The 15,169-nt window shown below is 41.5% G+C and overlaps 1 protein-coding gene across 4 annotated transcripts in view; it reads left to right on the forward strand.

Annotated features, from left to right (window-relative positions):
* LOC136676505 (single-stranded DNA-binding protein 2-like) overlaps nt 1-15,169 on the forward strand; it is a 37,877-nt gene that overhangs the window by 18,594 nt on the left and 4,114 nt on the right. For 3 of the 4 annotated variants that reach the window (XM_066653586.1, XM_066653587.1, XM_066653589.1), the window contains 9 exons: nt 8,237-8,317; nt 10,600-10,659; nt 12,073-12,130; nt 12,204-12,274; nt 12,361-12,422; nt 13,368-13,416; nt 13,521-13,556; nt 13,661-13,712; nt 14,789-14,856. In XM_066653586.1, coding sequence (XP_066509683.1) covers nt 8,237-8,317; nt 10,600-10,659; nt 12,073-12,130; nt 12,204-12,274; nt 12,361-12,422; nt 13,368-13,416; nt 13,521-13,556; nt 13,661-13,712; nt 14,789-14,856 — 537 coding nt within the window. The remainder of the gene's footprint in view (nt 1-8,236; nt 8,318-10,599; nt 10,660-12,072; nt 12,131-12,203; nt 12,275-12,360; nt 12,423-13,367; nt 13,417-13,520; nt 13,557-13,660; nt 13,713-14,788; nt 14,857-15,169) is intronic. The other variant, XM_066653588.1, reaches the window with a different exon arrangement.

Here is a 15,169-nt window from a genome sequence, read left to right on the forward strand (position 1 = left end):
CTCAACTGGAAAAGGGTTACAGATAATGAATGAATGTAAATATGTGAAAATTGAAATACAGGCATTTTTGTGAAGGGCTCTACACTCTTAAATAAAGGTTTCAAGATGGTTCTTAATTTATTTTTATTTATTTATTAAAGAGCCATCTACTGAAAGTCTATTTATGTGGTTCTTCTACAGCAGTCAGTGCACCTTTATTTTTGTAAGTGTAGGGAGCTATTATATTTTTGTGCTGGGCTTTTTTTTTTTTTACTAGCTTGTCTGGGGATGTTACTGAGAGAGAGGGAGTGTGTGAGTGTGAGTGTGTTTGTGAGGGAGAGAGGAGAGTGAGATGAAGCTGTGTAGGGATGATGAATTGGTTATGAAGGAACACAAGTGATGATGTCATTCCTGTGGTCAGCTCTGCTAGGAAGAGGAGAGAGAGAAAGAGAGATTAAAGACACGACAAATGTTTCGCCATGTTTGAGTTCAAAGTAGAGTAACGCTTCTCTGCCTTCTTCACAATTGAGCCCCCTGATTAAACCCACACTGACAGCCCACCAGACACACTGTAGACAGAATTTCAGAGGAGAAATCTGTTAGCTGTAAGTCATTACTGTAATGGGAGTTAAGATTTTAGCTGCTGCTTCAGTCGGTGAAGAAAACCAGCATGCTGCTCATTATTCATGACCAGAATGTTTAACAATTCTGTAGTGCGGAATAATTTAAAAAGCTACACTGTGTTCAGTGAGCTGCAGTGACCCCGGGTCATTATCGGTAATGTTTCCATGTTTTATTTCCATAAAAATGAAAATAGTGGATGGATTATAACAGAAATAGATAGGATTCTGCCAAAAATTTGTAAAACAGACTGTGCTGAGTGCCACCAAACTGAATCGGGTGGTGGGTCAATATCGTGGTCCTCAAGAATTTATTTAATGATGCACTTATCTAGTACACTGCATCAGTACTGAACAGATACTGCGCTATTAACGGGTTGCTGTCGGTTGCTTGTGGCTGAAGTCAATTTGCAGATAAAAATGCCATGAAGCATGTATTTGATCTACGTATCATAATATGTAAAGACAAATCTGTATTAAATTAGTGGTCTCAGGTATTTGGAGATCCAGAAATCCCTAATGTCCCAGGTGCAGAAAGAGCAGAACACGGGTCAAAAAACCGATGTACTCATATTAGATTTGTCTAAAATGCCTTTGTCCAAACTGCAGAATCCACGAAGGCCAGCATCGAGCAGTAAACATCACACAGGAAGAGTAATGACCGCAGGTTAGGTTTATTTGAATGGTTATGTGAAGTATTTTCTACCAAGAGGACCGTGAAGACATCTAGACGTTTTCAGCAGTAGCTGTGTTGTGATAAATCAGTATTTCATTTACCTTTTTCAGCAAGGACACATCATTTCCAGCTCTGCAAACTCTCTGAACATCACTCTCTCACTAAATGAGCACCTTCCATCTGAGTGGAGCCCGGCTTCATAAACACAGACTATTTTTACACACACTGCTTCGGTTTGTGCCAGGGGGAAAAACTACTAGAAAAGGACTGTTACTTAATAATTTCTGTATTTAAAAAATGGGACATTCCATCAACCTGAGTCCTTTACAGTCATTTTTCAAAGTCCCTTGGAAGCAGTAAATGAAACCAGTGGTGTACCAACAGTCAACCATTTGTGTCACCTAAGGTCTATGTTCCTGCTCTGTAGTTTATAGTAATCTTTACATACAAGGGTCTTGGGGATATTCATTCATTCATTCATTCGTTCATTATCTGTAACCCTTATCCAGTTCAGGGTCGCGGTGGGTCCAAAGCCTACCTGGAATCATTGGGCATAAGGCAGGAATACACCCTGGAGGGGGCGCCAGTCCTTCACAGGGCAACACACACACACTCTCACTCACACCTATGGACACTTTTTGAGTCGCCAGTCCACCTAACAATGTGTGTTTTTGGACTGTGGGAGGAAACCGGAGCACCCGGAGGAAACCCATGCAGACACAGGGAGAACACACCAACTCCTCACAGACAGTCACCCGGTGGATATGATTTTTGTTTTATTGTTATTAATTTAATAATCAGAATAATGAAATATTATTGTGTCTATATCACAGTCACCTTCAACTGTGAGTAGCACATCTCTCTTTAAAAAATGTGATGAAATACAATATTCTAAAATACACCAAAGTTTGCAAAAAACTTTATTAGTCATGTCATTACATTAATTATAATTCAGCTAATTGTTTCTTAGCGACTGTATTTTTACTAGCTTTTATTTTTTTCTTTTCTTTTCTTTTCTTTAATCACAGACTGCAACACTTTGGCCATGTTTATCCCAACATTCCTTTCTGGGTTTGTCCATAGACAATTTAAATGATTGAAACTCTTGGGGGTGGGATTTATTTACACTGACATGTCCAAACTTAGTGGCATGCAATAAACAAATCCATGGGCAAATGTTATAACAAAATTGGCAGAGATGTTGAAATTGCATTTGCCTGGGAGAGCTAGAAAGGGCGAATGCTCTTTTTTCTGATGCCCGATGACTTTCGTTTCTTTCCCTCCTCACATTTTCCACATCGTTTTCAAAGCTCATTGGAAACGAGGGGCCAAGATTTTTCCAAAAGCTCATCTCTCTCTCTCTCTCACTCTCACTCTCTCTCTCTCTCTCTCTCTCTCTCTCATTCTCACTCTCTCTCCCTTCCTCTCTTTCTCTCTCTCTCTGTCTCTCTCTCTCGTTCCCGCTCTCTCCCCCTTCCTCTCTCCCTCTCTCTCTCGCTCTCTCCCCCTTCCTCTCTCCCTCTCTCTCTCGCTCTCTCCCTCTCTCTCTCGCTCTCTCCCTCTCTCTCTCTCACTCTCTCTCTCTCGTTCTCACTCTCTCTCTTTCTCGTTCTCACTCTCTCTCTTTCTCTCTCTCTCTCCCTTTCTCTCTCTCTCTCTCTTTCTGTTTGACATAATTTTTCTCTTTTTTAAGCATATTTCCCCATAGCTCACACAGGAAGTGGCCTAATGGCATTGCTAAAGATTGATGGATGGAAGTGGGGAGGAAGGAAAAGAGTAAAAAAAAACACCATTGGCATTTGCATATTTCCTGTCATTATGTTGGTCTGGTGAGCAGAAGTCTTTAGACTGTTTGGGTTAAGGTTACACGCTACAAAACTAGCTTTGATGATAGTTGTAAAACAGTCATTTGTGAAGCACACGTAGTTGATCAAAAGAAAGAGCTAAAGTGGAGTACGTCGGGTTGTGCCACAGGAATACCGACACAAACTCATTTCACACGGCAGGCTGTTAAACTTTCATTCCTTTTTTGGTGTTTTTACGATTCTACATTTCATTTTACATTTCATGATGAACGAACCATTAGAGAAATGCTGAATAATTACTTTGGATTTGCTCTATTTCCACTAATAATTAATAAATGTTTTAATATTTCCTGTAAAGTTAGGCTTTGGAGATTGGAACTTTAGTTTTGCCAGTGTGCTCTTTTGGCTGGTGACTGGTCTAGACTGGTTTTTCTAGCAGTTATCTGCATAAGCCTTGTAGTTGATTTTTTTCTGAACTATTGATTTAAGGTGAAAACAGACACCGTGTTCTTGGTAAACGTGTGGTAATCAGAGGTTGCTGACAGTGTTCCACCCAGACTGAAAGCAGTTAATGTCTCTGTTCAGCAGCACAAACATGTTTTCCTCTCTCTCTGTCCTAGCCCAAGTGACTGTTCCGGTGGGGGGTGTGGGGGGTGGAGTGTCTAGACGAAGCCACTTGCCATTCCTGCCACGTTTCCCTAGAGAGGAAATGATTAGAGAGATGGAATCCTCCTCTCCTCTAAACTTAACACACACAGCATACAGAAATACGGAACCTAGTCAATATGCAAAAGAGCAAAGGAGTGATAGGCACAGCCCAACTAAAATAAGGCAAATCAAATCTGAGAATAATGCCTCTAGCAGCTTGTAGATTTGTAAATAGGAATTATTTTTTTAAATAAATATGATTAGAAGTATTGCTCCTGGCACAATATGACAATTTCCTAAAATTGATGAGCGGTTGCCAAAATCACTTTGGGTTTCCTCCGGGTGACTGTCTGTGAGGAGTGTGGTGTGTTCTCCCTGTGTCTGCGTGGGTTTCCGCCGGGTGACTGTCTGTGAGGAGTGTGTTGTGTTCTCCCTGTGTCTGCGTGGGTTTCCTCCGGGTTACTGTCTGTGAGGAGTGTGGTGTGTTCTCCCCGTGTCTGCGTGGGTTTCCTCCGGGTGACTGTCTGTGACTGCCTCCAGGGTGTATTCCCGCGCCCAATGATTCCAGGTAGGATCTGGACCCACCAAAACCCTGAATTGGATAAGGGTTACAGATAATAGATGGCTGGATGGATATCTCAGTGTTAGGAACCTTTTTAAAATCCTAAAGAAGACCTATTGTGAAAAAGTCAGAGACCACCCTTCATTATTTTCTGTATAGTCAAAACAGCGTATTCATTTTCTGAGGAGATGAGAGAGTCCATTACGGAGGGAAATGTCAAAAGGCAAGAAGCAGGGAAAAAAACAGTTTACAGGATATTCACAGGTGTTTCTGTCTAACCTTCCACTGTGAGAACACTCACTCAAAAGGGTCTCAAAACAGGGATGGCCTTGCCCTGTAAGTGAGGGGACTCCTGGCACCCTGTGGAACTCAAAACAACATGGAAGAACAAGGCAGGCTTCCATCCATTCCAGGCAAAACCATCAACTCGAGAGAAGCTATAAGTCAGTTGAGTCTGTCCAGCATCGTGGACTAGTGCTCTACCTACCAAGCACACATTCAGGTTCTACAGGGTGTGAGGCATTGCTTCACTTCACAGCAAAGCTCTTCTGTTCCTCTAGTTTCAGGATCCACAAGGTGCAAGGCACCCTCGTGCTTAAGGGCAAGGTCACTCTGTTCTCCAGGTTGGAGTTTCCCTCTCCAGATAGGGCTCAGGATGAGGGAAAGCAGACCACTGGTTCTCCTGTGGCAGAAATGGAAACAATAGAAGGCAGCAGGAACTAGAACAACAAAAGTGGAAAGACCTCTGAATGCTACGACAGACTGTAGCTCACACACACACACCTGGCTTACTGTATCTGTAGTGTGGGTGGAATTTCACCCATATGATGAACTTCAAGTACAGACGACCCTCTTACAAAGGTTTCTAATGAAACTGTCTGCAAACACTTACTGCCATATGCGTGGCTAGAACAGCTGCTCTGACCTTGTCTATAGCCTGTGGTCAGATGTTGCAGCTGTGATGTCTGCAGCTATGCACACATCACTCACAGTTTTCCCCAGTGCCCTTGCCTCTGAATAAAGTCTTGCTACTGCAAATCTATCTTTTTCCACACAGTCCTTTCTCGTCCAGCTTAAACCAGTAGACTACACTTGGCTTTAAGATTAAATATACAACAGGTGGTCTATTTGAGATGCCTCGATGATAAAATTTAGAGAGGATTAGATGTAAAACCAGCCTCTCTAAGATGCTCAAGCATTAGTAAATGTAGCTGAATGTGTAATAAGTAGCATGTATAATACATCCACCAACATTTAACCTGATCCTTCCACATGCTGCATAATGCACCCTCACATGCATATGTATGAAGTTCTATGTATTCCCATGTACATGGCTTATAAGTTCCATATTTGGTGTTGCAGACCTGAATGTGTCCCAATTTTGACTGAAGCTGCAGCAAAAACAACAGCCGTGTTTGTAAAGAAGATTTAAACGTGTAGAGAGTGTAGATTCCTTCAGAATAAAGCTGTCAGTTCCAATCAGCCATAACATTATGACCACCTTCTTGTTTCTACACTCACTGTCCATTCTCTCAGTTCCACTGATCGTACAGGAGCACTTATAACTACAGAATATAGCCCTTTTGTTGCTCTGTATACTTTATTTTCCATTTGTGTTGGTTGTACTCTAGTCCTTCATCAGTGGATACAGGATGCTGTTAGCTGAATATTTTTGTTGAACTGTTCCCAGTCCAGCAGTGACACCGAGGGGTTTTAAAAACTCCAGCAGCACGGCTGTGTCTGATCCACTTTTATCAGCACAACACACCACCTGCAGTCACTGTGTCACTGAAAATGATCCACCACCCAAACATAGCTGCTCTGTGGTGTACCTGTGAAGGTCCTGACCATTTGAAGAACAGGATGAAATGGGACAAACTATGTATACAGAGCAACAGATGGACTCCAGTCTAATTGTTAGAACTACATAGTGCTCCTGTGGTCAGTGGAACTGAGAGAATGGACAGTGAATGTAGAAATAAGGAGGTGGCCATAATGTTATGGTTTATCAGTGTATATTTGCAGGAATGACCGGAGAAACCAGGCTAACAGAAAGCTAAAACCTGCACGTGAAATTCTAGTCCCACAACAGCTTCTGTTAATTATTCAGTGGACAAAATGAGTTTGCCAGAAGGTGCAAGCCTTTCTGGAGCTGTGTATCCATTGTTTCAGATTTCCTCTTGTTGTGTCCTGTCCAGTAGCCTTACAAGCATGTGTGAAGGTATTTATTGGACAGTGGGTTCAGACATTATGCTTTAACACAGAGAATGGGTTGGACATTTACAGAAAGACCTAAATGACTTTATAAATTCATTATTTTTCTCTTATTGTGCATGTAGTCAATCAGTTAAGACATGTTTGGACTCCAATGTTTGCTTTATTAATGTCACAAAGAGGTCTTCACCACATTAATGTAGCTAATGCCACATTAATTAGCATTGTGCAAACTGCATTCCAAACTCATCTCATCCTCCCAGAGGAGAATTGTATTTTCATAAGTTGCTCATTGAAGGCTCAGGAGACTTGAAAATTCTCTTAACTTCCTTATGAGAAGTACTGTAGCATTAGAAGTAAAGATGTTAAAGTTATTTGCACCACCACCCTGAAGGTTCTAAGCATTGTAAAAGTTCCTGTTTTGGATTCTTAGGTCCTTTTCCTTAAAGGCTAAGCACCATCTCTATGAAAGTGTCAAACATATATAAATACAGTGTAATTTCAGTTCCTAACTTGTGTTTATTGATAGTCAAAAAACATGTTATTTCTTACTAATTCAAGGAATAAGGTTTAAAAGACCGTTGGTACACCCCAAGCCCCCCGCCTGTGACGCAGATGGTGGACAAATCTAGAAGTTGCACTTAATTTAATACAAAATGACGAAAAGGTGTGTTGTTTTTGGCTGCAATAATTCAATGTACAGTGGGACATCTGTGCACAAATGGCCCAAAGTCAAAGTCAAAGCCAAATTTGTCAACTTTAAACGGGCACTTTGGAAAGGACCATCCGCTCACTCCGTTATCTGTAGCTCATTTCACTGGCGCTTTTCCAACAATATGGGCATGTAAGGACACCAACGAAAGGTGTTCAAGAGCCTCTGTAACATGGAGGTAAACAGGGTAAGGACACTCACTTCGCCTGTTTTAGTTGGTGTTAGTTAACGTTAGCTTGACTTGCTAAACTCGGTGGCTCAGATTATACTCGGCTACGTAGCTGCATTACGGAGGTTTATAGTGTCGGATGAATTCGAGTTCGACTTCGATCACATTTACAAGAATAACGGTACCTCTAAATTTGAGTTTAGCTTATTGCTAGGCTATTGTCATGAATAATGTTGGTTATTTAGCTAGCTAGATACTGTCATAACTGTCGGTCATAACGGTGTTTTACTGCGGCGTTGTTCAGCTGTTGTCCACCAGTGACGTCACGGTTGCGTTCAAGAATTTCCGTAGCGAGCTCGGGTTTTTCCGTCAATTTAATAAAATTGTCAGTTTTAAAGCAAGTTAAGCTGCTATTTTCATTTTAATTCATACTTATATGTCAGTAACTACAATAATGTGAAATATTCATTGAGGTCCATTAAGTGGGGCTTAGCCTTTAAGGAAGTATCTGAGCAACATTATTATTATTTAATCCCCCCTAAGGGTTTGCTATAAAAACAGACGTTGTTGTAGTCTCAAATAGACTGTTGTTTCTGACACTGAGGTACTGTAATCTATGAAAAAACACTTTCGACACGTATCAGTAGATATGTCTGAGATCACTTATCAGCTTCGTGTGATTTGAGGTAAATAGGAAGTTTGCACATAATTCATGGGGTATTAGCTTGTTGATACATTAGCCTCTATGCTCCAGTGCAAAACCTTAGACTCCAGATATGGAGGCTTTTTTAACACTTGATATTGATCTGTTTTTTTTTTTCTTGTGTGCTTGTGTATGCTTTTCATTCCAGAGTGCTGCAGCAGTTCCCAGTCCAGCAGGTGGGAATCTCCCTCCAGGAGAGGGAATGCCAGTACCTCCCGGATTCTTCCAGGTACACAAAAGGAAACACACAGAAACAATCGTGCAGCAAAAACATATCATCACACAAACACCAAACCTGCCTGTTGCTAAAAGACACGTTATCTAAAAAGAACAAACCTCCGAAGTGACAGTGCAAATGAGAGTTAGCAATGTTTATTTGTGCAGCACTGACAGTAAATCTTCTTGCACTTTCTTCTGTGGAACTGGGGTGTCATTGTGTGATATTGGGAGTTTGTGAAATGGAGAGGAAGTCTATGTGTTTGTACTTGTTTAGCTGTTTTTTTCCTTCACTGAAGCCTGAGTGGGCTACTCCCCTGCACGCGTGCCAATAACAATACTCTGGAGTTCATCAGTGAGGAATTTGCGGGGATCCACAGAGAGAACAGAGCATAAACAGATTGATTTAGTGTCAGCAGCTGAACTCAGAGCTGCTCTCCTGGCCCTCTAATGAGAACTGACAGCTCTCATTTGCATTCTACAGCTCAGCTTTCAAAAAAAGCTCCTCCAGCCTACCTTCAGTTCAAGTCAACCTTACATTCGCTCTCTCGTTCACCTCATTTATCCTGTCATCAGTTCAGACCCTCGGAGGAACACTTTTGATGTTGTTATTACTGTGTCTGGTAGTGCTGGATAGTAGCGATGAAATTTGATCTCAGTTCTTTACAAATTGATCACTGTCTCACGGAGTCAGATGGCGTTTATGTTTGCTTTAGGAAACGTAATGGCCACATGCTTCCTGGGGGCTGACCTTCAGTGATAAGAATCTTACAAAGCGTATATACCTCATTTGGACAGGATTGGTCTGTTCTATGGCGCTCCTGGTAAAATCACACAAAATGAGCCTTGAATAATTAAAAAAAAAAAGTGGTTAGAGTTCATTTCCAAAATAAAGCCTAATATGTTCTAAGTTGTGTATTGTAACTATTCTTTCAAAACACACTGGAAACACACTTCAAATAATAGTTAAGTCTGTTTTTATTCACTGTTTATTAGTACAATTAAAAAGAAAGTTAATGCTATGTAACACTACCTAGCACTAACAGCGAGTACAGCAGGTTTACCAGTCTACTGCTGCTTTTAAAAACTATTATCTGCCTTTAAGACTTTATATTTTAGCTGTGCACTTGCCCATAAAACTTCATACAGTTTGAAACGTCGGGGTGAATGTATTTCAGATTTGTTTATTGTGAATATCGATCCCTTTATTGTGCACTGATTCAATGATAAACCTCATTTTTCTTTTATGAACAAACTGTTAGACTATAAACCCTTGCCATCATTTTTATAAAACCTTTGCCTGATTTTATGTTTCACATCTGTTTTGGGGAAAGAAGGTTATGGAAATGAATAATGAAATGAAGAGTTGTCAGTGATGGAAAACAAATGATTTGAGCAGCGCTGGAATGTCTGCTGATAAAAGGAACTCCTCTATTGCCCTCTGCTGGTGTAATTCAGAGCAGGTCATTAATCAGGTTTGACTTTGACTGCTCTTTTAGTGTGTGACTAAAAAGTCCAAGTCCGCTTACAGCTTCATGTCTCAACGTTAAGATCATGTATGTTTAATTGTGTTGAGCACGTTTTGTATAATAGCTAGGAAAGCATGAAGTGAAATCAAGTTTCGCATGAGTTTAGGTCACCATTCTCAGTGCCAGGTGCTGGCTGCAGGGTTGTTCTTAATAGAACAGAGTTTAAACACGATTAAATCCAGTTCAGCTGGTTTTTGAATCACACTGATTATCTCAAAATTAGGCAGTTAATCAAGTTTTATGTTTAATTGCCAATTTAATTTCCGACGATTATGATAACAATATTCAAGTTAATAATAGTAAATGAAAAAAAAAAAGATAACACAAGAGTATCATTCTTAATTTAAACACTAAGGATCTTAGCAACCTATTACAAGGGCCAAACTGTGATGGTCATAGCTTTTAAAAGTACAAAGCACATTTCTAATGGCACTAACCACTGTATAAAAGGAAATCCCACCAGAGATGCTCTCTCTGATAAAGGCCAAACTGTAATAGTCACAATACTTTATCCAAAGTCACCAATCCTTCTGCATTTTTCATGTTTCTCACATCTACTTCAAGACTGTTCACTTTATGCCGAATATATCCCACCTCTAGACAGGTGTCATTGTTCTGAGATGTTGTTATTCGTGTTATTCACTTCACATTTTAGTGGTTTTAATGTTGTTGTTGTGTACATTTCACATATTCCTTTTAGCCACAGATCAGCATCTGGGTGGAATAATATTACAGTAATGTGGTGTATGTTCTTCTGTTTCTGCAGCAGTTCATGTCCCCTCGCTGTCCTGGTGGCCCCAGAGTTCCTCTTAGAATACCTGCTCAGGTACCTTTATGTTTTCTTTGAAGTATGTCGTCTCATTCATTCATTCATTATCTGTAACCCTTATCCAGTTCAGGGTCGCGGTGGGTCCAGAGCCTACCTGGAATCATTGGGTGCAAGGCGGGAATACACCATGGAGGGGGCGCCAGTCCTTCACACAGACACACACACATTCACTCACACCTACGGACACTTTTGAGTCACCAATCCACCTACCAACGTGTATTTTTGGACTGTGGGAGGAAACCCGCACAGGGAGAACACACCACACACCTCACAGACAGTCATCTGGTGGAAACCCACGCAGACACAGGGAGAACACACCACACAGACAGTCACCCGGAGGAAACCCACGCAGACACAGGGAGAACACACCACACTCCTCACAGACAGTCACCCGGAGCGGGAATCGAACCCACAACCTCCAGGCCCCTGGAGCTGTGTGACGCTACCTGCTGCACCACCGTGCCGCCCCATGTCGTCTCATACTTGTTTAATTTAACTTTAACTGGAGTTCTGCTTTGTGGTGGTGGGGTGCTGCAACCTAATTATCACAAAGAACAGAAAATGAAACTTCAGCCTTTTTTTGTTTGTTTTTTCAGAATTTTTGTACAGTTGTTAAAAAGTTTTTTGGAGAGGTTTGAAGTGAAGTGCTCTTTTTTAAAGCATCTCGAGAATTGTGGGCTAGAGAGGTATAAAGCCTCCCAGCATCTGGAGTGGTGAAATAGATTTGGGATGAGCTGGAGTGTTTTGTATTCAGAACTAATTTTCTAACATCAGCGCCTAAGCTGAGAATGCCGTCACATCTTTAGAGAAATGTTTCAACATCCAGTGTAGCAAATTTAAAAAGGATAAATGCTGTTACAAAGTGGGACCAACAGTTAATACACTTAATTTTAGAAGAAATGTTATATAAGCAGTGGGGTGCAGCAGGTGGTGCAGCAGGTAGTGTCACAGTCACACAGCTCCAGGGGCCTGGAGGTTGTGGGTTCAATTCTTGCTCCGGGTGACTGTCTGTGAGGAGTGTAGTGTGTTCTCCCCATGTCCACGTGGGTTTCCTCCAGCTGCTCCGGTTTCCTCCCACAGTCCAAAAACACACGTTGGTAGGTGGATTGGCGACTCAAAAGTGTCCGTAGGTGTGAGTTAATATGTGAGTGTGTGTTACCCTGTGAAGGACTGGCGCCCCCTCCAGGGTGTATTCCCGCCTTGCGCCCAATGATTCCAGGTAGGCTCTGGACCCACCGCGACCCTGAACTGGATAAGGGTTACAGATAATGAATGAATAAATAGTTGTTTTACTCAGGTTTTATTTTTAATATTACTTTATATAGGAAGTTTAATGCTAGAAGTATTATAGGGTTTTTTTTTCATTCTCATTAATGTCAGTTAATGTGCGACTGCATTTGTTTTGACTAGGCAATGGGGCCAGGTAACCAGGTGCTGTTAAGTGGGATGGATCCTATGAGACAGCCTGGTAAGAATACATTATTCTAGTGAGCTTTAAATGCCTTTCAGGTTTATCATTAAACTATAATGTTCTTTCCCAGGCCATCCCAGCATGAATGGACCAATGCAGAGAATGACTCCTCCAAGAGGAATGGTTCCGATTGGACCGCAGGTTTGAAACACTCTCAGCGTTCAGTATATTTTACTGTGTAATTTACCTTCCATTTAAAAATGGTAATAATGATGAGCCCTTTGCAGAACTTCGTGGGTGGGATGAGGCCTCCTGTTCATTCGTTAATGGGACCAGCAATACCTGGCATGTGAGTGCACATAAATGTTCTTATACATCAGTGGGTTTTGTTTGAAAAAGTGATCTGTAAATATATAAATTTGTGTTATATAAATTCTGGAGAACAAATATTGACGTCTGAATTTAGCAGAGAAGCGAACATGGCCCGCCCTCCAGCACTTCTTCAGAAGCTCAGTTTTGTGTTGTGTTTCTTGGTCTGAGCCAGTTTGTTTCCTGTTTGCAGAAGCAGAGCTCGGTAAAAACACTGGAGTCTTTTCCATCTCACAGACACTGGAGAGAAAGCAAACCATGGGGAAGATATTGAGATATTGAAATCATATACAGTGACTTAAATATAGAGTAGTGGATAGTCAAGCTCAAGGGTTCCACTCCCAGCTTGGGCAGGAACATCAGGCTACACCAATAAGAGCGACTGTGGATAAATGTAAACGCATACGTATCCTAACCCTTATTGTATACTGTGTGTATCTGAAGACAGCGCCGTTTTTCATAAATCATTTCACTTACCACTGGTTGCTAAGCAACAACAATGGTCAGTTTAATCTGTGCCGCAGCTAGCCACTAAACAGAGTTGTCTGGTTAATAACAATTTGACTTGATTTTGATTTCAATTAACTCGCCATTGCCCCAGTAACTTTAAAGTTACTTTTGTTGCAGCACAGCACTTCTTCTGGTGGAACATTCTGGTGGCAATTTAACAACAGTTAGTTTTTTTTTTTTTCCATTTAATTATTTTCTTGCCAAAGAAATGTATTGAAGGCGTGGAACATTAGAGGCTGTATGTTAGTGACAACAAAATCATGGCCTTGATTTTATTTGTAATTACACTCTATACAATGAAAACATACTGTATCAGTACAACATTAATCTCACTGTGTTCACTGTTGGCTCGTGGGAGGATGTTTGTTTGTACGTGAGCCAAGCACTATTTGTCTTCTGCTTCTGATGTGTGTAGGGCTCCAGGAGGAGGGAGGCCTTGGCCAAATCCTCCAAACGCCAACTCAGTGAGTGTTCCTGAGTTTTCCCAAGCGCACTCAGACTTCAGATCACCTGGGGCAAATAACTGTAAAAATCTGATCACCTTTTCTCTTTGCTTTCCTCTCTCCAGATACCGTACTCCTCCTCGTCTCCAGGCAGTTATACGGTAGGTTTTTTAATTTCCAGAGGTCCATTCTAGAGGTCAACAGCAATACTCTTGTCTTTATAAATATCCTTGTGTGCTTCTGAGCTGAGTCAGCATGTTTTTAGGGCCCAGGAGGAGGAGGACCACCAGGAACACCAGTCATGCCCAGTCCAGCAGGTAAACATTGACCCCCGGGTTAGCTCCTTCACTTTCAAACACTGATCTACTCTGTGAACCACTGGTTAACTTCACTCGTGGGGAACTTTGGATATTGCTTTTTCTTGAGGTCCAAAAACCCCAGACTTTGCTGAAAAGAAAAGTAATGTAAATTCACTCAAAATGTTCCATTTATGATTTTTACACTGTGTAAATAGCAGCTGCATTGTGTAATTTTTGTAGAAACAGTGATTTATTGTATTTATTTAGACCGTGGTATTTTATTTACTGCTTCAAAGTCTTTGTGATGCTTCACTGACCTGTAAGGAGAATAGAGCCTCTGTCTATGCTACTCTTGACGCAGACTATGTAACTTTTGTAGCAGGTTAGGAAACCACATCCCCTCTCTCTTCCTTCCCATTGATTTCAGTACAGTGCTTTAAAAAGGAATTACACTAGGGGGCACCCAAGGAGCCAAAAAACTACATATTACCTATTCATTCATTATCTGTAAGCGCTTATCCAATTCAGGGTCGCGGTGGTCCAGAGCCTACCTGGAATCATTGGGCGCAAGGCGGGAATACACCCTGGAGGGGGCGCCAGTCCTTCACAGGGCAACACACACACACACACACACACACACACACCTACGGACACTTTTGAGTTGCCAATCCACCTACCAACGTGTGTTTTTGGACTGTGGGAGGAAACCGGAGCACCCAGAGGAAACCCACACAGACACAGGGAGAACACACCACACTCCTCACAGACAGTCACCCAGAGCGGGAATCGAACCCACAACCTCCAGGTCCCTGGAGCTGTGTGACTGCGACACTACCTGCTGCACCACCATGCCGCCCCCACACATTACCTAGTGTTCCTTTAATAATCTAAAGTGTATTCATTGTGAATTTTTATAATGATTTCCCAGGTAAATATGTTTATTAAATACATTACCACTGTCATGTGATTGATAGATTATGGCTCTTGTGTCTTGGTTTGAGCCTTTCACTTTAATACTACGCATGTATTTATTAATTTGGTAATGGTTTGTCTTTAATTAACTAAAGAATAACCTGTACCCTGTATCACCTCAGAGTCGACCAACTCAGGGGACATGTACAGTGTGATGAATTCAGTCCCTCAGAATGGAAACAGGCCAAATGTAAGAGCTGTGTACATCTCTCCTGTAAACACAATGCTGTAATGTGTCATTTTGATCATTTCTGCTTGGATCAGTTTAGTTAAATTCCCCAGGATGTGTGTGTTCAAGTAAACAACGAAATCTCAGGCTGGTTTAGTCCTGACACCAAGTTCAGTGTTATTCAAGCAATTAATGTAGTCCACTTATATGTAGAGCAATATAGGACCCCAGCAGGACCACCACAGAACAGGTATGGTTTGAGTGGTGGGTCATTCTCAGCGCTGCAGTGACCCTGATGTGGTGGTGATGTGTTAGTGTGTGTTGTGCTGGTATG

The sequence above is a fragment of the Hoplias malabaricus genome, chromosome X2, assembly GCF_029633855.1.
Source record: "Hoplias malabaricus isolate fHopMal1 chromosome X2, fHopMal1.hap1, whole genome shotgun sequence".
In the NCBI taxonomy this organism is placed as follows: Eukaryota; Metazoa; Chordata; class Actinopteri; order Characiformes; family Erythrinidae; genus Hoplias; species Hoplias malabaricus.